Source organism: Talpa occidentalis, unplaced genomic scaffold (assembly GCF_014898055.3).
Source record: "Talpa occidentalis isolate TD23 unplaced genomic scaffold, MPIMG_talOcc4v2.1 talOcc4.11, whole genome shotgun sequence".
Taxonomy (NCBI): domain Eukaryota; kingdom Metazoa; phylum Chordata; class Mammalia; order Eulipotyphla; family Talpidae; genus Talpa; species Talpa occidentalis.
Window position 1 is genome coordinate 70,038,695 of NW_023601104.1, and position 26,835 is coordinate 70,065,529.

Below are 26,835 nucleotides of genomic sequence, written 5' to 3' on the forward strand. Positions count from 1 at the left end.
GTTGGCATTATTGCCAGCAAAGAACATCTTCATCAAGTTGAAAATTTCATAGAAATATAGGATGCTACTAAGATACTCTTGTCATTTTCTTTACTGTGGAAAAGTCATTTGATCTTTGTGGGTTTTATTTCCTTCCTGTGTAAGGTAAGAATTTAATAGCTTATCATGCTAAAGTTCTGTTATTCCATGACATTTAGAAGAATCAAGGATCATTTACTTAAAAATTCCTCCAAATAGTGACAATTTCTAATATATTATTTTGTAATATCCACTAGATGAAGACATTTTATTTACCCAGCACACAGCATGTTCTTATTTGTGTTTATAAATATGTTGTGTTTTTGTGTAAAATGAATCCACATAGGGTAATGATACTGAATAATGATAATGACTTTTTAAAAATATATTTTATTTTATGTAATTCTTATGTCATTTTTCATTTTTGCACAATGTATGCGTTTTCATTTTGGTTATATTCCCCATACAATTCCCACCCCTCTTATTCCCGTCCCTCCTCTCTTCCCCCTCCCCCATAGTATGTCTCTGGTTTATAGTTGCTTGTTGATTTTGATTTTTTTCTTTATTATAATTAGTCTTTTTCTGGCCCCTTATTTAGGTTTTCTAAATTCCTGCTATGAATAATGATAATGACCTCTTAGTTCTAAATGTCTGGTTAGTTTTATAAGCAAAGAAGTTTTTAAAATTTGTTTAAACATCATATTGGTAGATTGGGGAGTCCCCAAATTTAGTAAAAAATCCATTAAGATAACATGGTTTAAAAAAACTTATTTGAAGAGGAAAGAAAGTGGGGATGGTTGGGGTCTTTCCAGGAATATTTGATAAACAGAATTTTTCCAGCTCATTTATCTAATAAAAGTGTCATCGCAAGGAATGAAAGAATTTTTTATTCCAAATTATTTTGGGTTTAGTGATTGAATTGGTTTATTTTAAATTCTGTAGTTTAAGAAAAACAACTATTAAATATAAATCTAATATGATTACACATTATCATAACAACCTTTGAAAGATGTTACGTTTCATGAATCTTAAAGGGTCTCGGATATTCAGCACTGTTTACACTAACTGGGACATGGAAGTGGCCTAAAGACCTATTAATTGATGTTTGGCTCAAGGTGTGGTCTAGTCACACTGTGGACTACCACTCAGTGATCAGAAAGAGTCAGTGCAGTCATTTAGAGAAAAATCTAGTCAGAATGACAAAGACAAATACTAGACATTTACATAATGGGCAATTTGACAAAATAAAACACTTATAAGAACTAGTAGGCATTAATAAATGCAGTGAGGGCTATGAAGTTAAGGGGGGAGGCGGGGGAGAGAGGGAAAAGGGAACACAAGGGATGGTGGTAGAAGTGGTATCTCTGATCTTGTTAGCATGATAAACTTAGGAAAAATATTTATTTTTAAATATTTCAGAGAATATATCACAGAAAACTATATATAAGACTAAATATTAATTTTGTTAAAAAAACATTAGACCCAAAGTTCATCTCACAAAAACGTAACACAATTAAAGAGTAGGTGCTGTATTTTATAAAAATCAAAGATAAAAATATATCTTCAGATTTTTCTACTAAGAAAATAAGTTTTACTCTTGCCAATCAAAAGTAGAAATAAATGTCTTGACAGTATGACAAATAAATGCACTAATTATAATCGTTGGTCATTAAACCACGAATATCCCTCTTCCACCCTAAAGCACTACGCATAGACACTACCAGAGCATACCTCATTTTAAAAATTTCAAAGCAAGGACACATGTTCTGGAGTGAACACCAAATGAATCACCTACTAAGAATAAGTTCGTAAGCCAATATGAAGAAAGAGAGAGAGTATTTGAGACTATGGGCAAGGTAGAGAGAAGGAGTAGATTATGCTATAATTTATGGATATGTAATGTCCAATTAAAAAACAAAACCTCCTTATAGCATATGCAAAAATAAGCTCAAAATGGGTCATAGACATAACTATAAAAGTCAAAAAACTCTTGCAAAAAACATGGGAATAATGATCTTGGCTTAGCCAAAACTTGAGTAGATATGACACTGAAAACACAAATGACAAAACTATGTAAATTGAACTTGATGAAAATTTAAAATGCTTGTGCTGCAAATGACGCGATCAACAAAGTGAGAAGACTACCTAAAAAATGAGAGTACTTGTAAATTATATATCTAAAAAGGGAGTTGTATATCTAGAATGTATAAAGAATTCTTATAACTGTAATAAAAGACAACTCAGTTAAAAAATGGGCCAAGGACTTGAAGAGACATTTCTCCATGTGCTAATAACATGGAGAGATGTTCAGCATTATTAGCCATCGAGGTCATGTAAATAAAAACTACAATAAGATACCACCTCTTAACTATTAGGATAGATATAATAAATAGACAGGTAATAACAATCTGTTGGTAAGGATATAGAGAAATTAGAACCCTCATATACTGATGGTGGCAATGTAAAATGGTATAGCCTCTCTGGTAACACAGACTCACCATATGACTCAGAAATTCTACTCCTAGGTATATATCCAAGAGATACAGAAACACAAGTTCACGCAGAAACTTGTACATGAATTTTCATAACAGCATTATTCGTAACAACAAAGAGGTGAAAAGTATCCAGATGTCCAAAATATGATATATTCTTACTTTTTGAACATAGAAAGAAATGAAATACTGAATCACACTACAGCATAGATGAATGTTGTAAAAAATTATACTAAATAAGATAGTCACAAAAGACCATATATTGATGACTCCTTTTGTAGGAAAAGTCCAGAGTAGGCCAATACATAGAGGGAGAAAGATGGATGGTTGGCTGGAACTGAGGGAATGAGGTGTCAGCGCATATGGTGATGGGGAAGAGCTGTGAGGTTTCTTTTTGATTTGATGAAAATGTCCTCAAATTGTGGAAATGCTTGCATAGTTCTGGAAATCATTGTACACTAAAAATTGGTGAATTGCACACTATTTAAATGATCTCTATCAACTGTTTAAGCACAACCCTTTTCCCAAACAAAATAAAACAAAAACTGTTCTATAAAGCCATCTTCAAAAAAAAGGACAAAGGTTTTACTGTTGAGGTGGCCTTGATGGAACAAAATAAGGACAGGCCACAGATGTCTTAGTTTGCCTTGTGGGTTTTTGTGTTTTGTTTTATTTTTTTTGTGACAGATGATGCAGTGTCTTTTGAAGTGACCTCAAGAGTTTGTGCACACATGTGTCTGATTTCCTGGGTCCATTAGGTGGGTCATTTTGGGGTAAGCAAAGTCAATATTTTGAGTACAGAGTTTCAAATTTTTTAGACACAAATTGTTCCTATGACACTGTTGGCTCAAGGTTCCTAGATGCAGGTTATTTGACAGGATACTCCATACCGTAGGCCTCTTGATCTAATTTTCATCATGACCAGTTTAATAGATGTTCTTGAACTCAGTGGGTAGTAGTTCCAGGGACACATAGCCCAATTGTTTAACATTTTATTTTGGAAAAGAATTGTTTCTCCTTGTGCTGCATACTGCTTTGATTTTTACCTTGTCCTAATTATTTCGTCAGATGATTCTTTTCATCTCTTTATTATATTATAATAGCTCTGAACAATGTTGACTCTGTCTAATTAAGAGAGAAAAAAAAAGAAAAAGGAGGGAAGAAATACAGAGAGAAAATATTTGTAATTTCATTAAGGAGACAGATATCAATTTGCAGGTTTAGTGAAAAGAAATGAAAATAGATTACTAAAAGCTACATTGGATAAGCTGTTTTCCTGTTGTACACACAGCCCCTGCTTACTAATGGGTTCTAGTCCAAGGCTTGCTTTGTAAACAATTTGAAACTTGAAAGGCATTTGCTGTAAGTATTGGGCTAAAGTCCAGACCACAAAATCATATCTAATCTGTGTGTTTCTGAAATATAAGATGAAGAGCCTTGTATATAATGAAATATATAATTGATTCATTCAACACAGCTGCATTAAGCACCCACTCTATTCCTGATTATGGTGCTAGGTGCTTTTCCATATTAGATGCTTTTAGCATTCCAACATCGTTCAGTACAGTAGGATGGGGCTAATTAATTAGGGTTTTCATTCAATAAAAATTTATTGAGTAGCTTTTGTGGGTCTGAGACTACTCTAACTCAGTGCTGAGGATGCAAAGAGAGGGACTCTGCTCCTACCTTTAAGGAGCTGTCATTTTAAAGGGAACATGTACAAGAAAATGGTATGTTCTAAATTACTTTGGTAAGTGCTTCCTTAGGGTTAAGCACAGAGGGCAGGGGGAGCTAAAATAAGGGAAAGAACCAAGCTCAGATTTGTGTAGTAGGTGGCAGAAAATAGATCCCATAGAAGGTAAAGTTGGAAGCATTTTAAAGAAAGAGGTTAAAGTTGGGAATGGGAGTTAGGGAGAGAGCACATGTCATTTTGGGCATAGAGCCACAAGGTTGTGAATAAAGGGACTAGTTGGGAATAGATGGGAGCAGGATGGGCAAGATAGGGGTCACGGAAAGAGCAGGGCTCCAGGCAAGGGTTAATGCGTGAGTACAGTGCTCAGGAAGAAGGTGGAGCTTCTCTCCTGATCACCAGGTGGAGAGGGTAGGAGGAGCTGTGGCTGGTCTGAGATCTGTAGGCAGAGTGTGTGGACTGAGCAAAGCCTTAGGGTAGAAACTTGAGCATTGGAGTCAAGACATGAGCAGAGAAGACAGAAGGAAAACATGTGGGCTTTTGCTCCTTAGATTAGTCATGGCAGGAGCTCTGTCTACAAAGTCCTTTTAGTTTTCTAGTGATTTCATTGTATTTGTGTAATTTCTGCATCTATTCTGTGCTTTTCCAGACCCTATCTTATAGATGACCTTCTTTAATATCTTCAAATAAGTATTTAGAATATTCAAGATTCCTGCATCTTAAAATTAATATATTAAATTGATGTAAAAATCAATAAAAATCTTGTGTATAAAGGGTGTTCATAGCTTTATTAAATTCCAGCATATGGTTTGAGATGTCTCGTCTAGAAATCAGATAAACAAAATCAGCTTTTATCTTAAATTGAATTTTTAACATTATCCTTAATATAGTGTACAAACTCATATTTGCAATCCCAGGATCATGTAAAGCATGTAAAACTGGATTTTTTAAATAGGATGTGGGATAACTTCAACTAAGATAAAGTTATTATCTCTCAGAGAGTGAATATTCAGGTATTTTACTTATTAATGTGCCTTATTGTGAGGTGTTCTTCCAGATGCCACGGGTGTATTAAATAATATATACAAAGTCTACCATATTGCCATTTTAAAATCTAAGAGAACCCCAATTCTGAAATAGATCTAACACTGAGGGTTCCAGCAATGGACTTGGTAGTCTCTTAAGGTACTGACACTTCTAAGCTGTGTTTGCTTTCTGAAGTGGGCCCATGTTTCCTCCCTATTTTTTGGTGCTGAACACCTTTTTGATGTCATAGGAGAGAGAATTGGGATGGATTCTAATTGCCAGTGGAGGGCAGGGGTCTGGTTTTGTTCACCATTGTACGCCTGACATGAAGCCCTGGACCTGTTGTGTCATGGAGTCAATACTATTTATTAAGCAGATGGACTTTAAATAAGTGAATTTCCTTCTATTTTCTTTCTTATCCAAAATCTGGACTTGGTTGTAACTCTGAAGTCTCAAAACAGGATGTAGGCAGGGTTTTGACAGAGCTCAAGTATATCTTCACCCTGAAGGCAGCTCTGATCGGTGTTATGCTGTTGGAAGTGCAGTTTACAGATTCTGAGTTCTCATCCCAGATTGTCAGGAAAGAGTCCCATAAGCCTTTGCTTTGGGTATGGAAAAAAAAAAGTTACAATGGCACGTGAGTGGGTCTTGTAATTCCTAGCCTCTGTGATGGGTAAGAATTCTTTGTGTCCTAGTTTAATTCTTGTTTGTTGTCATTTTGATTTTGAAATCCTGCCCATTGGTGATCTTTCCTAGTCCCCTGACCCCTAGGGAATTTGTACCTGGTTTTTGTACATCAATTTGCACATACTGGCTAGAGTTGTGTGATGAAAGGAATATAGACTTGGGAGTCAGAACCTATAGTTTACTTTTCTGGACCTCAGTAACTTCATCTATCAGCCGAGGATATAATAGCTATCTTCAAGGATATTATATGTTTTAAATGGGACATTTATGTAATGTAGCAAGTACATCATTGTGCTTAGTAAAGAGTGCTTAGAGTCCTTTTTTGCCTATAAATTGTTGCTTTTGTCCCTCTTAACAATTTTAAAAGTCCAGGCAGGGACCATTATTTCCATTTACATGTGAAGAAATGGAAACTCATAGAAGTAAAAAAATGGCAAGTCACACAGCTAACAAGTAGCAGAGCCAAGACTAAAACTTGAGTCTTTTGATTCTAAATCCTTTTCTAAATCTTCACTTCTGCTCATCTTCAGTGAAAGGAAGTATTTCTGGATAGAAAGGAAAATTGGATGCAGTTTAGTTCAATTCAGCCAATGCTTTTGTTATTCAGTGTCAAGGACACTGTGCTCCATCCTGGGGTTGGAAAGGCCAAGGGCAGACTGTTTTTGGGAGTCATGGTATGTCAGGACCAGTCATGGGGTGACTTGGGTAATATGAATAAAGTGCCATGGAATCAGAGAACAGTCAAGATATTTGTGGCTGCGGTATTCTCACAGAATCACAAATATATTTTAAGCTGAAAGGACTGTAAGAGATCAGCTCACTTGTATGAATATTCTCTATGTGCCTTGGGGTTCAGGGAAACAGCATCCACGGTGTGGGAGGAATCAAGGACATATAACCTGGCTGGGAAGATGAGATGTAAGTGAATAAAATGTTAATGAAGTTTTGTGTAGCTAGTCAAGACAGAAGATATAACATAAAGTAGTACACATATTTACTTAATGACTTATTCAGACAGCCTTTGTAGTAAGATTTCAGAGGAGAAAGGGATAGAGAATTTCTTGGTCAAGGTTTCATAATTATGTATTGACAGACACAAGTCTCGAATGGAGATTGGTTCACTCTCATCCATAATACTCTGTACTTTCTTATTATATTAGTCAGATTGGTCACAATCCTGGGTCTAAGTGACAGAAATTCAACACACACACACTCACATGCACACACATGTTTATTGACTCATGAAAATGCAAAGCCCAGTGGGTTACGCTAGGTATAGGAATGAGAATGATCAGTCCAGCTAAGTGGGCGTTCGTGTCAAGAATCTGTAATTCTTGGTTCTGCCTTTCCTGTGTTGGCTGCTTTCTCAGGCAGGCTATCACCTAGGTGATGGCAGATACAGGTTTTATCCCACTAGCTTCAACCCCATCTCTGGGGTTGACAATGCTTTTCCAATATTTCCAGCCAAGTCCTGAGGCTGGTTGTCATTGGCCAGACTTGACTTGCTTGCTTACCCTAAAATGAAGGCATGTGGGTTCAGCCTCGCCCAAACTTTATGGCTTTGGATAGGAGTGGTTTCCTAAAAGAAAACAGGATGTCATTAGCAAAAAAGAAGGAAAGATGTTAGAAGGTCAGAATTGACATCTGTATCCTAGAATATATATATATATATATATATAATTTAAAATAAATTTTAATAATAACCCAAGTTTTATGCATTTACCTAGTTTATGTATAATACCTGTGTATTACCTGCACAGTGATTTCAGGTGTTCTTCAATACTTGGTGTAGTTGTAGCTTTATATCTGGCATCATTTTTCTTCTGTTTGAAGAACTCCTTTTAATATCTTGTTATCTGGTGATAAATTCTTTCTGAGAAGTCTTTATTTTGCCTTTGTTTTAGAAAGATATATTCTCTGGGTATAGAATTCTGTCAGTTTTTTTCATCACTTTAAAAATATTTCTTTGCTGTGAGAGTTCACAATGAGACATCTGTCATCCTTATCTACGTTCCTCTGTTCATGATGTGTCTTTTTCCCTCTATTTAAAAAAAATTATTAGACTACTTTTGAGAGCAGTTTCAAGTTCATAGAAAGAGTGGGAAGAAAAATGGAGAGCGCCTTCTCTGTTGCTCCTATTATTAATATCTTGGATTTGATGTGGTATGTTTGTTATAGTTGATGAATCAATATTGATGCATTATTACTACCTACAGACCACAATTTACATTAAGGTTCATTCTGTTGTTCTGTCCCAGACTTTAGCCAACTGGTTTCAGTAGTTTGGTTATGATGAGCTTTGGTATAGTTTTTACTTTATATTTTGGATGTAGGATTTGAATTGGTGGGTTTATAATTTTCACTGACTATGAAAAGTTTTGATCATGATTTCTGCAGATATTTTTTCTGCTCCCTTCCCTCCTTCAGGGTCTTTAGTAATTAATCTTGCCTCAGACATGCTTACTTCATGTTCTTTTACAGTGATTACTTACATGTTTTATTTTGAATAGGGTTCTGTGCTATGCTTCTAAGCTCACTAGGCTTTTCTTCTCATTGCCCAAGCTGTGTTTTTTATTTTATTTTTTTTCATTTTAGATAGTGTCCTTTTCATCTCCATAAGTTTCATTTAAATCTTTCAGATCTCGGGCCTCCCCTGGTGCTGCAGCAGTTGAGCACTAGGCTGCAAAGCTGCCTGCAGCCTGTGCAGCGCCAGCTCAATCCCCGGCCGCCGGCAAGGGTCCCACATGGCTTGACAGACCTCTCCTGCCATGCCCACTACTCCCCTCAGCAGTGTATTTCGCCAGTCTGCCTGTTCTGTTCCCCGCTCTGGTGAATCCTCTCGCCCTCCTGTGCTTCTGACTGTACCCGGTGCTTGTATAAATAAATAAATAAATAAATAAATAAATAAATAAATAAATAGAATCTTTCAGATCTCTACTTATTTTAATCAATTTTTCTTCTAGCTTATTTAGTATATGGAAAACAGTGATATTTTATAGTAATAATATGGAATACAGAATATAATTGAATACAATATTTTAATTTGCTTGCTTAAAATTCTGTTATTTGTGTAATTATTTACTCCATTTCAATTTATTGCCTTTCCCTCTTTCATTATGGGTAATTTCTCCCCTGCTTCTGTATATGCCTGGAAACTTTTGATTGGATGTCACTCACTGTGAATTTTACCTTGTTCCATGCTTGATGTATAAATATTCTTGAGTTTTGCCCTGAGATGTTAGTTGGAAGCAGCTTAATCCTTAAACTAAAACAAAGCTTAGCTTTAAGCTTTGTCAGGTAGGCCTAAAGTAATGTTATATCTGGGGCTTGTTCTTCCCTATTGAGGCAAAACCCTTGTGAGTACAGCAGGTCCTATTGTAACATCATTTCACTCAATGTTTTATAATATTGATTAGAAAAACTCAATTCCCAGCTGGGCCACTGTCTGTAGAGTTTTCATGTTCTCCCCATGTCTGTGTGGCTTTTCTCTGGGTCGTGTGGTTTCCTCTTACAGCCCAAGGATATACACACATAGGTAAACTGGCATGTCTGAGGGGCTCCCATCTGAGTGAGGGTGTGTGTGGAAGCATCCTGTCCAGAGCTGGTTGCAGTATTATACCCAAGCTGTCAGGATGGGTGCTGACCTCCTAAACTGTAATAAGTGACTAACTGATTACTGTTGAACACGAGAAGTTTTTGGGTCTTTATTTGAAAGTTTGATGATGTGTGTGTGACCAAAAATACACCCTAGAAAAGTAATTCTTGTTTATTTCAATTAACTTACACAAAGTTGGTTTTGATATGCCTCATTTCAAGTTGCAGTTTCCAAGAACCTACCCATGACTTTAAGTAACAACTTACTGTAATATACCCGATGCTCCATTGATTGTGAGGTTCTGTATTCCAGCTAGTTGAACCCGGCACCTTTCCTGGTTCTGTGTCAGCTCCAAGTACTTTTACCCCCGATTGTTTCCAGTGGCTCTTCCCATGGTTTCATCTAGTTCTTCACATGCATGCACTTGGCAGAATCAGCTGAAGAGTCAAATACAGCAGGTCTTGGAGCTCCTCTCTTCTTGTAGTTCTCTTCAACACTGTTTTGGTGAGTTCTCACAGCCCAGGCCTCACCACCTCCTACTTCCATTGCCTCAAATAAGGGAGACCACCAAGTTGGCTGCACCAGTTCCCTGCACAGTGACTTTGACTTTCTCCAAGCAGTCAGTTTGGACAACAGAAGGATTTGCTTATTTTGTGTCTCTCAGGATTCCCTGTTCTTCTGCTGCATGATGTTTATATCTTGAGAAGTATTTTTTTTATGTTTGGGTTTTTAGTTGCTTCATGTATGCAGGTGAATTTTGTACTTGTTACTCCATCTTGATCAGAGGCAGAGGTCCCCTTAATGAACTTTTAATAATTTAAATTTTGATGTTGACTTCTCTTTAATTTTTTTTTTAATGTAGAAAGTTCAATCTTTTGGAATTTCATTTCTTGTTCTCAAATCCACACCCTTCATTTCTTTTTCTTGTCATATAGCACTTTCAAGACTTCCAGTTTGGAATTGCAAGGAAGTATGAATATTGCAAAGTAGAGCAATACTTGTCTTGTACTATAAGGAATGATGTTTATGTTTGACTGTGATGAGTGGTAGATTTTCTTTATCAGATTGAGAAACTATTCCTTTAATTCCTAGTTTGCTAAGAGTTTTTATCACAGGTGGGTGCTGAAATTTCTCTGATGATTTTACACATGTACTGAAATGATTATATTTTTCATCTTTAATCTGTCAATATGACAGATTATCTCTAAAAGACTTTCCTGATACTTAAATTTCTTTGTGTGTCTGCTATAAATTCTTATTGTTGATGTATTTGGTTTTAACGTATCATCAATTTGGTTTGCTGCTGTTTAGAATAGTTGCAACAACGATTGTAAAATTACTGTATGAAGTACCTTCCTAGAGTTTATGCTATTTTCATAAAGTGATGCAGGAAAATTTTCCTTCTAGAACAGCTTGTATAAAGAAGTTACCTATTATTTGAAGGTTAGAAAAAGTCATATAAACCATCTGGATGTGAAGTGTCTCTGTGAAATTTTTTCCTAAATTTTATTTCTTTCATGGTTATTGGTCTATGTGTTTTCACTTTTTTCTTAAAAAATTATTTTAACTTGTTATTTTCCTCTGTGACTTAAATGGCCATAATGGTTAATATATTCTATGCCTCAAACTTTTTTAAACTTTTAAATAGTTATTCTTATTAAAGTAATATTGATGGATAACGCTGTATATAAGATTCAGAAATATTGGATCCCACCTGCTCAAGTGTATGCTCACACCCCACATGCACCGCCAAGGCACCATATACCTCCACCATAGCCGTGCTGCCCTTCCTCCTTTTCTTCACTGTCTTCCCCACCCACTCTCATAGCCTCAGGTTTGCAATCAGATTTCCAGGGTTTGTTTTGGGTTGCTGTTGTCTGACTCTCAATCTTGTTAGTGATTTATCTTTAAAAGACACAGTTCTTATCTTCTGTACTTTATTTGTTAAACACTCTTTTTTTCCCTAATATTTTGTTTGGGTTTAAACTGTTGATTGTTAACATCTTAAAAACTGGTGATTTATCATACTATTTTTTTAGTCTTTTAAAAACATACATAAATTAATCCATAAATTTCCTTTAAGCACCATTTTTAATGTATTCCACAAGTGTGTAATATATAATGTGTTCATTATTTTCAGTTATAAATATTTCATCATTCCAATTAGGGGTTCTTCTTTGACCCATCAATTATTTAAAAATATGGTTACCAGAAGCATTTTTATAATTTTAAAGGGTCTTTTTTTCCTCTTTCTAACTGTATTGAAATTGGAGTGAGGTTTAATTGTATTTTTGAAGCCTCCTCTGTGGCCTGATAACATGACTAATTTTTCTAAGTTGTCCACATGTGCTTGAAATTACTGTGTGTTTTTAGATTGTTTTCTATCCCACCTCATACTGGTTTAATCTCACTGTGTATTATCTTCTGTGTGTTTGTGGAGTGAGCTCATCTTCAGAAGGGGTGTTTCTGTGCTTGGTGAGGAGTGTAATTACGTTGGTTTATGGAAGTATTCCTTAGAGCAATTTTGCACTTGCTTCTATTGGGTCTCATGGATTTCATAAATGTGTAGCCATTTCTCATTAATTTCTCATCCTCAGATGTCTGCACTATGCTGTATTTCTGTGAGAGGAAAAAGCTTGATGTTTTTTATTTCTCATAGGATACAATTTTTCACACTCACAACCCCAACAAATAGTAAGCTTGTTTGCTACTTTTCTAGGTCCAAACTATTAGATGGAATTTTACTAGTCCCTTTTTCAAAGAAAGGACAACCTTTTTTAAGGATTTGTAATCTTATGCTGTGGTCCTGAATCCAGCCTTGTATGAACTTTAAAGCACTGATATCCTATGTATCAGCCTATGAGGACTATACACAAGTCGATTGTCCCTCTGGACTAGCATCAGTTGTTCTTCTAATGGTATCAGTATTTCTATGAGTTTGTAGCAAGAGGGCTCGTATATGATCTCAGACTTCTATACAGCCAAAACCAAGAGCTGGTTTAATTTTTAAAAGTGAGTTAATTGAAGTAAACCACCCAAATTTATGTTAGAACTGGGATTAAAACTTGTGTTTGAGCTGCTTCTTATTGGTGTTCTTTCTGTTTTGCATTTGTCTTGCATGGTATTTGTGATAGCTAATTTTATGATTCAATTTGTCCAAGATTGTTGTCAAATTTTCTGGGTGTGTCTTCAGCATGTGTTTCTGGATGAGATTAATATTTGAATTAGTGACTGACTAAAGCAGATTGCCCTCCCTAATGTGGGTGTGCCTTACCTAATTAACTAGAGAGCTGAATACAACCAAGCAGCTGAAAAAGAGGGAACTTTGCCTGTGTGACTGCTTGGACTAGAACACCGGTCTTCTGCACTCAGTCTAGAACCTAATGTTCCTGCTTCATAGGCTTTCAGTTGGGCTGAAACTACACACTGACTATCCTGGCTCTCTAGCTTACATTATAGCCTCTATAGTCATGTGCGACAATTCTATTTCTCTCTCTGTGTGTGCACACGCACACCATCTTCTATTGTCCTGCTTTTCTGGAGAACACTGACTAGTACACTACTAATTTTAAATTCATTTTTTTCACTCATTATTGAAGCATTTGCTTCCTTCCAAATAGTATTTTGGACATTAAGGATATAATGAATTAAGACTGCAAATTCTTTGATGTTAGGGGGGTCACTGTTACAGAAACCCATTTAGAAAATGTAGGTAAGAAAAGTAATAGAAGGAAACTCTGCATGACAGTTAGAATATGGATGGAACAAGGGACATTATTATACCTATACATTATATAGGAACACATTTCTAATCCAATGGCGCCAAGATGTTCAGGTGGTTCAATAACTGGAAGTCAAGGTGCTTTTTGTGGCACTCCATGAAATTTTAATGTATTTGTTTTCATCAGGAAGCATCTCACCAGCGGAAAATATGATTATGTAAGCCATATAATAGTCACAGTCACGAGTGTGTATACCCCTGACAAAACAAGCTGAGGGAATAAGTATAATTAGTTATTTTCACATTTCTTTGTTAATATTCATTTGTTTTATTACCTGCTTATGCTTGTCAGCATGTGTAATAACAGCACCCAAGGCACTGAAACTTTATGGGAAAAATGGAATACTTAGGATTTTTTTCCATTAATTTTTCTGCAAACAGAGAAAAGTTATTCATTATCTGATTTTATCACATCATTGGGGAATGCTATTTTAATATATGCATACCCCACTGAATGGATCTGATGTATAAATGAGGTGAGTTTTTAGAATATAGCTTTCATTTTTCTTCTAAAAAAGCTTTTACTTAGCTAAGTGAGTGTTTTTAGCCCTCCTTTCATTTGTCATGATAAATTTGGGTATATTTACTATAGATTTGGTGCTGAAGAGGCTTTGAAATTGCCTTATAAAGAAATTATCTGTGTAACTTTACTGGACTCTATTGCAAGATTAAACAGTAACTTTGGAAACTACCTGGAGGATGATTTGCAGCACTGGGTAGGTAGATGAGTGAATGAAAAGACAGAAATTCAAAAACTCACATCATTTGCAAATTATGAGATCTGTTCATTAGCTCTCTCAGCCTTGTTTATGTATTGCAGACCCTTCATTTTAGTATCCATGACAATGGGTTTTTTTTTGTCTTTCTAATCAGAACATTTATAAATTGAAATATTGGTTCACATTTCTTTTAAGGATTCATTGGGGTGATAGAGAACTGTTGGGGGAAGGGGAAGAATAAAGCAAGAAGAACAACTATTATTTTGTTTTCTCTGCACATGCAGAAATTTAATTATCAGGTCGCCTCAGTTCTCAACAAAGTAATTTATAGACATGGCCATCACTTGTATGTAATGCCAGCATAGTAGGAAAACAACACAATATTAGGTTTCCATCAAGAAATTCCTGTGTAGGAGACATACATATTAGAGAAAAGAGCTTAAAAAAGTCGGAAGGTTGGTAGGTTAGTACTTGCTGTTGTTCAGGTGAGCCTTCTTGCATTGAGAAAATAGCTTAGAGCTGTTGACATTGTGAAAGCCAAATGTTCAGAAAACATTTGTACTTGAGAGAGTGAAGATAGTGAGAAGTGAGGACCCAGGTCTGTTAGAATATTGCTTATATTGCCGGCTTGTTTGACAATCCTCCCAGCCAGAACTAGTCACCCTAAACCTCAAATGATTTCAGGATGCTGCTGCTCTTATCTTGGATGAGTTTGGCCTGGCAGGGAAGAAAAATAAGTGTCAGAGAGGCTAAGATAACCCTGGATGTAGGGCTGATCCCTTTAGTGAATAACTAGCAATACATATTCCTGTCAAGAGATATCAGGAAAGTCTGGAACTGATCTAGGCAAATGCTTTTGCTCATGGCAATAAATACATTGGGCCAACAACGGCAGCAGGGGAGTCCAGGTCGTAGCAGCGTTATCTTTCTTCAAGGTTAGTTAGATTTGACTTCAATTAACTGATGTCAGTTTGGAATAGGGTCTTTAACTAGTGATGTAGATATGTCAATAACTAACTTGTTGGCTGTATTTAAAGGCCTACTAAAGAATTCAGAATATATATCAGAAAGCCAGGAGAATTTAGTAGGTAGATACAGTGGAGAGTAAAGAGATGCTCCATTTGGTAGCTACTCTGGTGCTCAGACTTCTTGCTTAGGATCGGAGCAGGACAACAAGTTCTAGCCTCACTGGCTTTGAATCTTCTCAACTGTGCAGAAAGGCTGGACTGTTTGAGATAATAAGGGGAAGTCCTCAGAAATTTGTAGCAGGGGAGAGGTAAGACTGCAATGGGATATACTTTATTTCAACTCACTTTTAAAAAGAAAACTTAATGGAGGTGCAATAGAAATACAAAAAGTTTCATGTAGACAAAGTATACAATTTGATGAAGTTGGCATATTATGTAAAATGATCATCATCACCAAGAAAAGAAAATCCAAATCACTCCAGAATTCTTCTTGTGTCCCTTTTGGACTCCATCTCTCTCAATCCAGGTAGCTGTTGACATGTTTTCTGTAACAACGTGTTAGTTTTCATGTTCTATGTCCAGTTGCTCTGGCTGCCCTGAATTCTGTCCTCTGACCTTTCAAGTCAGTAAGGCTTCGGACTCCTGAGAACTTGCTGCCCCTGCCTCACTGACTCCGGAGCAGTTGTAGCAGAAAAGCAGTATAACCATGTAGCTAGCGAAATTTCCTTCTTTCAAAATTGCATCCCTCCAGTTTCCTCCTGCTCTTGCTCACTCTGTATGCCTTCAAGTAGTTTAATTTTCCCATGAATTTATAATACTTATTAGTTTGTTATTTCAAATCTCTTATGCTGCTGCTATCAGAACCAGAGTCCCCTATATTGTAACTTACTTTGCCCTCGTATAATGATTTGTGTGTTACTGAATTTCATAAAAGATTCCTATTTGACTCACTTGAATTTAGCTATTAAAGTGCCATCTCTTTGTTCACATATGAAATGGAGTGTCAAAACATCCTGGCAAGGTGTAGTGTGACACAGTAGTTGTGCACAGGAGAACAGGATGCTAATCCTTCCTCTACCACTAGCTATTTGAGGTTAGGTAAGTCCCATATGTAGTCTCAACCTTGGGTTTTATTCTGAATTGGGTTATATCTTTCTTTTTCAAACTTTTTAAATGTATCAGGACTCTTATTCCTCCACCCAACAGAGTGTTATAAAAATATAAATCATATTAAAGCAAACTAGCCCTGTGATCATGAAGAATGGAGAGCCCAGTCTGCTAGTATAACCCCCACCATTGCTTCTGCAGTGATATTGATGTTCTTTTGGGAAATCTAGACCTCCATAGGGCGTCATACAAACAATCAAAATGGGGCAATTAAAATTTTTTTTATATATCTAAAAGAGAAGGTTTGCTAGATTTAAAAAAAGGGAAAGAGGAGGAAAGGATGCTTCTGCATAGGCAGAAAGAGCTGCCCTGAAAGGGACAGGTTTGTGAAAAGAAACACCTGCATTATCACAGGTGGGCAGTCTTGGGACGAGAGCTGCCAAAAAAAAATCTTTTCCTGTTGTGTCTGCATCCAAGAATGGCTGGATTGTGCTTCTAGAAATGTGACCATTTCCCTGAAATCTGAAGTGAGAAACTGTTGCTTTTTATTTTAACCAACTTCTTTTTCTTATTTCTATCTTTATCTAAGTACCATGGACAGTCATTTTCTGTGGATATCTGAGAAATTTGGTATATCAGGGATATCCTGCAATGGTAGCCAAAAGTAGCACCCAGGTACGGCATCACTGAGTACAACCCACCCCCACCTGTCTCCGCTTCCCATCTATAAGATGTGAACAGTCCTTCCCTCTACCTAATTGCTCCTGTGTGGGTGGGAAGGAATTAATAAGCTTGGAACTGCACTGATCATTTATAAATTCTTTCTCCATCTGTAAAATAGCAGCAGACAGCCTTAAGAAATCCTCTGTGCATCACCAGTTGGTAGTTCTGTTGCCTTACAAGAAACAACTAAATGAGCAGGTGTTGGGCACTGCCCACATCCAGACAGATTTGCCAGCTCTTACAGTGTGCTCCACCTCCAGACTTGGGAAAAAGGATTGTGAGATAAGGAGGGCGATACAGCCCACAGTGTCAGCTTAATCTTCTCCTGTCCCAGCCCTTGTTTCATCCCTTACAACCATCCTGATGGTGAGTTTTCAAGTTAGACTCTGCAAGAACAGGCAATTCTTTCCTTCGCGTGCATTCTCAGGCTTCATAGAAGGGTTTTCACACAGGGCATGGTTGTGTTGGGAGGTAATAATAATAGTTAACACGTCTGAGCTTATCATATGCCGGGCATGCGCTACATACCTTTACATAGTTTATATAATTTAGTCCTCTCAAAAACTTTAAGAAGTGAGGAAGGAATGTCAAGATAAGGACACTGAAATTTGGAAAGATTAAATTGCATAGGTCACAAACTAGCAAATGGAAGATCCCAGATTCAATGTCAGGCAGCTTGATGCCAGATTCTGTCCTCTTACTCTTGACATCGTTAACTCATGTTGCACCTGACAGACAGCTTCTGTCTCCTAAACGTGAAAGACATTTCCTCTACCTCTCCTTACTTAAACTAGGAGAAACATCATTGAAAGTTAGGGAGAGGGGACATTCTGACTCCTTTGAAAAGGGTCCTGATATTGTCATATTAAGAAGTAGTTCTTTCTACCTGTCAAAGTCATGAACTTCTGCCAGTGCAAGAAGTCCACAGTAGCACCTTGGGAGGAGGTGTACAAAGGCTCAAGCCCAAGTGGCCAGACATCAGAGAGACCACAGAAAAGTCTGCTTCTGTTCTGGTGGTGGAGATTTCAGTGATATCCAAGATCTGTATGTATTCTGTGATTGAGTGAAATGAACAATCTCAACTTCAAGGTGCGTCTACTGCCATAGTAATTGTGCAACTTTGTCCCTTGTTCTTTTAGCAAGTAAATTGGATAAAGGGTAAAGGTTTTAATAAAAATGTCCACTGTACTATTTCCAAGGTACTTAGTTTGAAAAGGGTTTGAGGTTGGTATTTGTGTGTTGCTTCAGAAAATGCTACCTTATCTTGAAACAAGTGCCACGACTTAGATGAGCCTTTGTGACTTTCAAAGATTTCAGTTGAAGTCCAGATTAGGTCTTTAACTGATAACAATAGGTTCATTACAAAACTTGTGGCTGGAATCTTTCAAAAATATAAGAATCAAAATTTAAATTTGAAAAAATAAATTGGGGAGTGAGCTGGGAAAATGAGGTTGCCAAACCATAGACTTGGAACACTGGAGATCTGCATTTGGTTGTGACTTGGTATAAACGTGGGCAAATATAATGCCTCTTTGGCTTTGGTGTCTCTGTGTGAAGATGCCAGAATAGGTATTCATGAAAATCCTTTGCAGTCTAACTACATGATTTTTTTCTTCTTCATGATTAAACACAGTTGATTTTGACCCGGTTTAAGAAATTTTTTCCCTGGAGACAGCAGATGGTAGAGGGAGCATTAGTCATTAACAACATTGACTTTTGAACAAGGCAGCCTGGGTTTGAAATTTTGCTTCCGCAATTTATTAACTGTTAGCCTGTAGCAAAGTACAAACTTCACTCTCCCTCTGTTTCCTCACCCATAAAGTGGGGATAATAAATTTCCTATTTCATTGATTCTTGTGAGGAATAAATAAGTTAATATATGCAAAGATCTAGGATAGTGTCTAGCACATGATAAATGCTACCTACAGATTACCTTTATTATTGTAATAGTGCTATAGGGCAGCCCCGATACAAAACGGGGTGCCTGACAGTGGGTCCTCATCCACATGCTTAAAAGGACTTATCAATGCTCTACTGCAGGCACACACGAAAGGTTAATAAAAGGTTTATTTACAAGGGAAGGGCAAATGAGGAAATGTACAGCTCAGGGAGAAAAGTGGGAGACAAAGTTTTAAATGAGTCCTACCCGATCCACAGATCTGGAATCCCAAATGGCACTCTGAGAGCTGGCCGCGAGCCAGGAGCCGTGAAGCCAGGAGGGGAGCGACAGCGAGCCCTCCAAGGCCCACGTGTCTGGTTTTTATACCCAACCTGGCTGCTTAACTCCACCCTCAAGTCCCTGCCACCTTCCCTTTGGTGGTGACGGGATTTGTCTTTCCCAATGTCTTGATGGCTTTGGTCTGGAGTGGGGGTGGAGTCCACAAAGCCTGCATGGAATTAGCTCAGGACATCATTTCTCCCTAACGATAGCACCAGCACTGACTTCTATTGCTGCCCAGTGGTCTTTTGGAGGGATGGCAGCTTTCCTTCTTAGCTAGAATTCCCTGAGCCTCTTGGGGAGGGAAGTGAGAATAGTGTGGCAGTTGTTGTAGCTCTAATCCCATGAGGTGCAGTAGTCCAGTTCTACAGCAAGCAGTCTCTCCTGTATGCGTTCACACCCGAGTACTGACTGCTCTTCCCACTGCTCTGCTCTTCTCACAAAGGTAGCACTCTCCTGGTCGGTTTCTTGGTGGAAGGGGCAGAGCTGTCTCTCACCACAATGGAAAGTAAACTGAATGTGGCTCCAGTGTCCTGATGCAATGATGTCTGATAATATGCCCTGTGGCTAAGGATATAAGTTCTACATTCACTTTGTCAACTTTGCCAACTTTGTTGCCTAGGGCAAGTTATTTAATCTCTCCATGCTTCTTTCTCCAATATCTGCAATGGGAATAGTAGTAATAATAATCTACTTCATGGTATGGCTGTGATGATTAAATGAAAATGATGACTAACATGCAAAGTTCCAAGATGGCTCATGGCATGGACAGTCATGCGCCTCATAGTGAAGTTTCTCTTGGCGGGCTGCATATTGGATGGTGTGCAGTGTCTATATTGCCTAGGTGGGCAGTGGGCTTTCATCCAGGTTTGTGGAAGCACAGTCTATGACATTTGCTCAATGACACAATCACCTAATGATGCATTTCTCAGAATATATCTGCATACCATTAAGTGACATATGACAGTAGTATATGGTTACTAAACAAGAAATGTTATTACTTTTATTACTTAGTCTATGTAGTGAGGGGAATATTTGTTCTGTGGATGATCATTAACTCACTGGGGGAAAAAGTCAAGTACCACAAACTAAAAATAATGAATTATAATTACCGATTTTATGGATCAAAAAGCATCTATGGACTGACTCAATTGGAAATTGATGACATATGACTACTGAAATGTGTGAAACTGGCCTAATAATACAAATAGGATGGGATCTCAGAGTTGGAAAGCTCTCCCATGGATGTCAAATGCAACCCTCTGCCGTCCTGTGCATATTTCTTCCTGACAACCTACCAGGTACTTAACTCTAAATGACCCAGTTCTCCAAATGGAAGGTCTGTGAAGCTGCTCTTCTTGGGTCTCCCACAGGTGATGGCCACCCCACGCCTGTGTGCTCAGCCCAGCATGTCAAGACAATATGATAAAAACCACTGTGATGATTTTCTGTTGGGATGGCCTGGGAGTAGTTGTGGAAAATTTAGTCTCAGTGTAGGTGGAATATCTAGTGTCTTTTGAATTTTCAGCTCCTACTGTGGTGCTGGACACAACCAGCAGAATTGAATGAGCTGGGAACTGTGATCTCTGATTCTTGATCAGCCACTGCACAAAGCGGGACACACATAGAAAATGCACACGTAAAAAATGTTGATGCCTGTCAGACAGAAAGTGTAGAGTTGAGAACTGAGATTTGGAAAAGACCTGGAAAGTGATCCAGGTGTTTGAACTGATCCACAAATGGTGAAACTGGGCCAGAGGGGTTAGGTCCGGCCACATGAACTCAGCTAATTGACATGAATATATAGAATGAGAGTTCTTTCTACCACCTGAGCCTCTGGAGACAGGCTGTCTTGATTTAAATCTTGGTTCTCCTCCTTATTGACCAAATAATCTTTAATCAGTTATAGACATTTCTCTTCCTTGATCTTCTTACTTTGAAAATGGGAACAAAAATGGGGTTTCACGTGAATTAATGAGATAATATGTGCAACACACATAACATTCAACAAGTGTTGTTATTATTGCTAGTCTTCTAAAGAATCTCAGAAATGGCATACTGCCTCTGAAGCCAGAGAATAAATGTTTTTCCCAACTGGTGTTTAAAGTATTTTCTCTCACTTGAAATATTGTTTTCTGATTATTCTTTGCTTCTGGTTTAGAAGTGATCTTCAGGACCCATCTGTGATTTAGCAACCATATTCTTCTCTGGAATCACTCTGTGACTCTTGGATGGAAAGAAGAAATCTTTAAAAAATAATTACCCAAGTATCATTTCCAGTTCACTTTCAGCAAATATTTACTGAGTAGTCTGTCATGTGCCTGGCACAGCATTGGAGCTTGGAGGACATGAAGGCAGGAATCTGCTGTGCCCTTTACCGTTGTGGTGTATACAAGCAGGCATTGCCTAACATTTTTTAGGTAACTTTATCATCATGGGAATGTCAGAGGATAGTTAATAAACTTAGATGGGATAGCCTACCACACACCTAGGTTATCTGCTGTGGCCTATCAGGACCACCATCATCCATGTGGGCCTTTGTTGACCAAAAAGTCACTAAGTGATGCATGATTGTCAGGTTAGGTAGAACATAGGTCTCAAAGACCAAGGCTCTGTGTGCTTACCCTTGTACCAGCTACCACACTCAGCCTGACTGGAAATTAAATATATGATTCTGTCACAATACTCAGGAGCACTGGCAGGGCAGGATAGAGAGCTGGTCCACAGCACCTGGAAGGAGTCCTGAACCTCATTTAAGGAGTCAGGGAAGGGCTTCCTGGATGAAGTGGTGTCTATGCTGAGACCTAGATGAGCTAGATTCATGACTAGTCTAGATGGGGCCTGGAGAAGAATGTCCCAGGCACAAGGAACTATGTGTGAGTGTATGTACATGAGGGTGCTCAGAAGAAAACACTAGGAATTCCTCAATGTATTCGATTTTTAGCAAATATTTCTGAAGCACTTGCTATGTGGCTATATGTGTTTTGTTATACAATGTTATACCCATCTACACAATGGGTAGATGTCAGTTAACAAAACAGGTGCTCTCTTTATTTTCATAGAAGCTATAGAGGAGAGGAGAGAAAGATGGAAACTCCTATGAAGAGAACTTTTTAAGGTAGGAAGTGAGAGAAGCATTGAGGAAGAAGCAGTATTTAAGCGGAGACATGAGTGGTGAGAGGAATCAGCCATGTATAACCCCCTGGGACAGGGGCACTTCCAGGGCAAAGGGACAGCACAGGCAGAGACCTCAAAGGAAGGAGCCATCTCAGCAGGATGAAGAAACTGAGGAGCAGTGTGCTGGGGAATGGGAAAAGCAGAGTGAATAATTCATAGGGTTTTGGGCTGGGTTGTTGGTACTGAGGAAGACATGTGAGCATTCTTAGTATAAACTAGTTTGTTTTGTTTTTTTTAAAATATGCACACAGTATGAAGGTCTTTTTTAAAATCAGGAAACTTTTGGAAAATCTGTTTCAAATATTTATTTCTTCTTTGAAGTGGGGCTTGGCCCTGTGTGTTTTAATAAATAAGATGAGGCAAGGACCACATTTCCATCATCACTGACTGGAGCTGCATGTAAGGCGACTGTGTAGATCACTGTTCCCTTCCCTGTTAGAATTCAGGGACGCAGCATGACAAGCCAGCGGGGCTGTGGAGCTCCAGGAGTGTACTCTTTTACTCATTAGCTTGACTATGGGTGTTTCAATGGCTCCTCCTGGGTGCCACTCACATATTTTGAATTACCCTCATAAACCTTTTCTTGTTTTATTCCTTGGAACCAAATTTTGTATTTCAAAGAGGCCTTTATTTCTTCCCATCCAGTTTGTGTCAGCGTTGATCCAGACTAATGGTTCATTTCCTCTCTTCTATTTCTCCAAATTGTCTCTGTATTCTTGTAAGCCCCAGGAGCCAGTCTCATGACTCTTGTTGTTTGCTCCCAGTTAACAGCTTTGGAGAGGATGAAGAACTGTCCACATCTTCCGACAGTGACGAGGAGGTGATCAAACAATTTGAAATTTCGGTGTCCCGGTCCCAGAGTTTCCGATCAGGAGCTTCTGAGAAAGGAAAGCAGACAGGATTGGAGCAGAAACCAAAATTCAGCCGCTTACTATCAACCCATGAAGAAGATAGCACTGAAGTGTCTGCCTGTGAAGGTATTCTTTGGTCAAAGCCTTTGTCTATACTGGGGATGACCAATGTAAAAAGTGTTTTTGAGTCACTGTGCTTGTATCTGCAAGTCCGGACAGGAAAAGAAAATGGAGCAGGACTCAGTCTGGCGCAGGCACAAGGGCTGCTTCCCGCCTTAGGGGGGCCTGTCGAGCAGAGGACAGGGAGAGGAAGTGGATCAGAAGTACAGAAGTCTGCACCCCAGATTTATGGCACCCCTTCTAATATTTTGAACACTAATGATTAGAATGGTATTTATCAAGCTCTATAAAATCTTATATCCTCCTGATAAGGACAAAAATTTAAAATACCTTTCTGCTAACATAGAGATTTTGCACCTTTTCTCCCATTTGGAATAATAGACTCTATTTTTCCTATATCTACATAACTTCAGAAGCTTTTTGAAGCCTTTCTTTTAGTGCTTTGTATTACTAAGTCACAGGCATTGTTTAATCTTCCAGATAAAAAATACATATTATAATAATATTGAATAACCGCTTTCAAGCAACACACGCCCAACACTCCCTCATTTCCTATAGTTTCTAAAGCCACTTCTCCTGCCCAGTGACAAACTGGGCAAGAGCCAGGTCTTTAGTCATCCTTTAGCAACTTCATACTAACTTTATCTTTCACAAAGGGTAAGGGAAGATATTTGGAGGCAGAATAACTGATAACCTGTCTTGTGCTGACAGGTAGACCTTGTCAGGAGTCTCCCTCCTTCCCTAATCTGGAGATGGGATGCAAAGAGACTGGTACAGTATTTCCTGTGCTTTCCCAAGGGAACATCGGGCATCTGACTCCTCTGTGCCCAGAACCCCGAATAGTCACAGAAATCCAGATAGGGAAGGATTTGTGAAGTGTATTTGATGAAAAGCTAGAGCAAGTGCCCTGCTACCCATCTGAGTAAGCTGGCCTAGGTGTCCTAGGCTCTCTCATTTTTTCCTCCTTTCTTTTGGGACAGGTGGCCAGTCAAGCCAAAGGGAGCGTGACTATAGAGCTTTCATGTTTTTCAACACCAGCACTAGGAAGGGAAAGAGGAGTGTGCATAAGTTGAGAAAAGCTAACAGAGGGGAAATTTCTGTTTTCTAAATTCAAGTAACATTGCTCTATAACGTTACATAAGTTTTATTTGTGCTTCACTGAGCACCAACATGTGTGTATAACACAGTAAGTTCATTGCTAAACATTCAGTTCTGTCCTTCTCCACACCATTGTCCCCTTTGCTTCAGCTTATACACCCCACCTTCCCTTCCAGTGACCACTAATTGGTTTTATGGTCCAAAAGTTTATTTTTGTCTCATTTAGTCCACTTTGTTGTTTCCTTTCTCTACATACCACACATGAGTGAAATTATAAGGTGTTTGTCTTCTGAACTGATGATGTGGATGAGGCCAGCAGAAAAAGAACCAAACAGAAAAAGGATAGAATTAACGAGAAGAACCCTATTTTCCATTAGGGAAATATAATAATTTGTATCCACCATGTAATTATTCTTGTTGATATAGGCCAACATAACATTTTATTACTATTCTTTTCTACCAAGATAAGTCAAGAAATAAATGCTTTATGTAACCAAAGCATGACATCAGTAATAGCTGACCTCTGTCATGTCCTCATAGCCTTGCTTGCTTTCCTCTTTCTGTGGTGTTACCGCCCAGCATTCCTCTGTCTCCGTCAGGAGGGCAAGTGTTAGCTAATGAAAGTTAATAGCAGTTGATTCCCGAGGAGCAGCTTGTTTAATTCTAAAACTAATGGCCCCATTTTCCCCAAAACTCAGTGTCTGGTTTCTGACATTTTAACCTTTACCCTTCCTGGGGTGAGCAACGGCTTTTATCCTAACAGGTGAGTCTGACTTTTTTTTTTGACAGGTGGTGATAGAAAAGTTAGGTGTTTTTTTTTTTTTAACTTGAGAAAGGAAAAAGTCCACTTCATTGCATAAATTACCCATAGATTTTAAAGGTTTTGAAGAAAATTAGCAGTTTTCATAACAATGAAGAATTGCATGCTAAATTTTAGGTTAGCAAATGCCATGGAAATGTTAATGTAATTTTTAATGCATGAACTTTTTTACTGTGTCATTTCTTTTTGTTCATCTTTAGATCAGTGAACTTGTTCCATCAATAAAAAATAATAGAGGGATTAAGTAAGCATCCCAGGGAGGATTTTTTGGACCATTTTCTATTAGCTACTTTTTACGCTACCTCAAATAAGATTTCCTAAGATCAAATTTAACTGTAGATAATTCTTCTACTTTAAAACTGTATTCAAAATGTTGGTCCTGTAAAATCAAAGGTTCAAATCCAAGTGAAACTGAACCATGAAGGAGTTGCTGGTGGGTTGTCTCTTGTTTCATCTTAAGTGAGATCCATCCTGCTAGAAGAGATGTGAGTCTGTCAGAAGCAAGATGATAAATCTATCTTCGTGATGCAGGCAAGTCTCTCTTGTCTTGTGTGTAGTTTATTATCCTTGTGTGTTAAGTATCACTGCACTACTGTCAGGGATGGTTTGGGCTTAGTGACCAGGATCAGTGGCTGCATAACATGAAAACAGGCCACAGAACAGCAGTGTACTTACTGGGGCTTTCTTTTGTTTTTGAATAAAACCTTACTTTTGCTTGTGAAACACTTCATCTTTAGGACATTTCATAAAAGCCAGAACTTACCTTCCTACTGTCACTAAAATCAGCTAAATTAGCCCCAGAATCTGTGCTCAGTTTTGTTTTGGACAGTGTATCAAAGTTAATAATAATAAAAAAGAATGGAAACAGCAGGGTGGGTATTTATATTTCGAGAGATTTATTACAATGAATTGACTTATGTGATTGTGGAGGCTGGCTGAGCAGCAGAACACACAGCTGTGAAAGCCACAGGACAGGCTGTTGGGAAGTGCAGGCTAAGGGCTTATGTCTGAGCTGAGTCCATGGGTGAAATTTCTGCTCTTCCAGGGACCCCTTACCTTTCCTGTTAACATTCTTTCAGTGGAACTATTATGTAGGATTACATCCTTCATTTAAAACCAACCCCTTAAAGGCTTCAATTGCATCAACGAAGCACCTCTATGCAACAGCTAGATTAGTGTCTGATTGGATAATTGAGGCCTAGAGTCTAGCCAAGCTGACACGTGAAAATGACCATTATAGATGGTAAGCAAAAGCATGGATGGTGGTAGAAGGGAGGGGTTTGGGAGTATATGAGAAAGAAATTGAATCAGAGGGTTACACGCCAGCAAAGTGAGATATGGAATAAGCAAGTTCAGTACTTGCTCTACTAAAATTAATGTGCATGATGTGACATAATTATGTCCTATAATTTCTAAGAAGGCAGGATACATTTCTCTGACAACAAAAAATTACTTTTCTGTATGTTTGAGGTGATATGATCTTTAATGCCCAGGAAGAATGCTTTATGTAATGGTGAATCACCTGTCCCTTTCCTCCTCTTTGCAGCTTGACTTGTATCTAGATTTGCTTTTCTAATTTATTCCTTGCTTGTCTGTCAAGGAAAATGGTTTGTTACATTAATATAGTTCTTATGTTTTTCAGTTATGAATAGCTTTTCAAGGCTTAATGTAGCTTTTGAAAATTCCCTTATTACTGATCTAGGTATTATCACTGTAGGAGTTAAAGTCATGAGACAATTTTATGG

At 38.0% G+C, this 26,835-nt stretch overlaps 1 protein-coding gene across 4 annotated transcripts in view; it reads left to right on the forward strand.

Moving 5' to 3' along the window:
* SYT16 (synaptotagmin 16) overlaps positions 1-26,835 on the forward strand; it is a 228,157-nt gene that overhangs the window by 166,172 nt on the left and 35,150 nt on the right. For all 4 annotated transcript variants that reach the window (XM_054690927.1, XM_037503474.2, XM_054690933.1 and 1 more), the window contains exon 3: positions 22,966-23,178. In XM_054690927.1, coding sequence (XP_054546902.1) covers positions 22,966-23,178 — 213 coding nt within the window. The remainder of the gene's footprint in view (positions 1-22,965; positions 23,179-26,835) is intronic.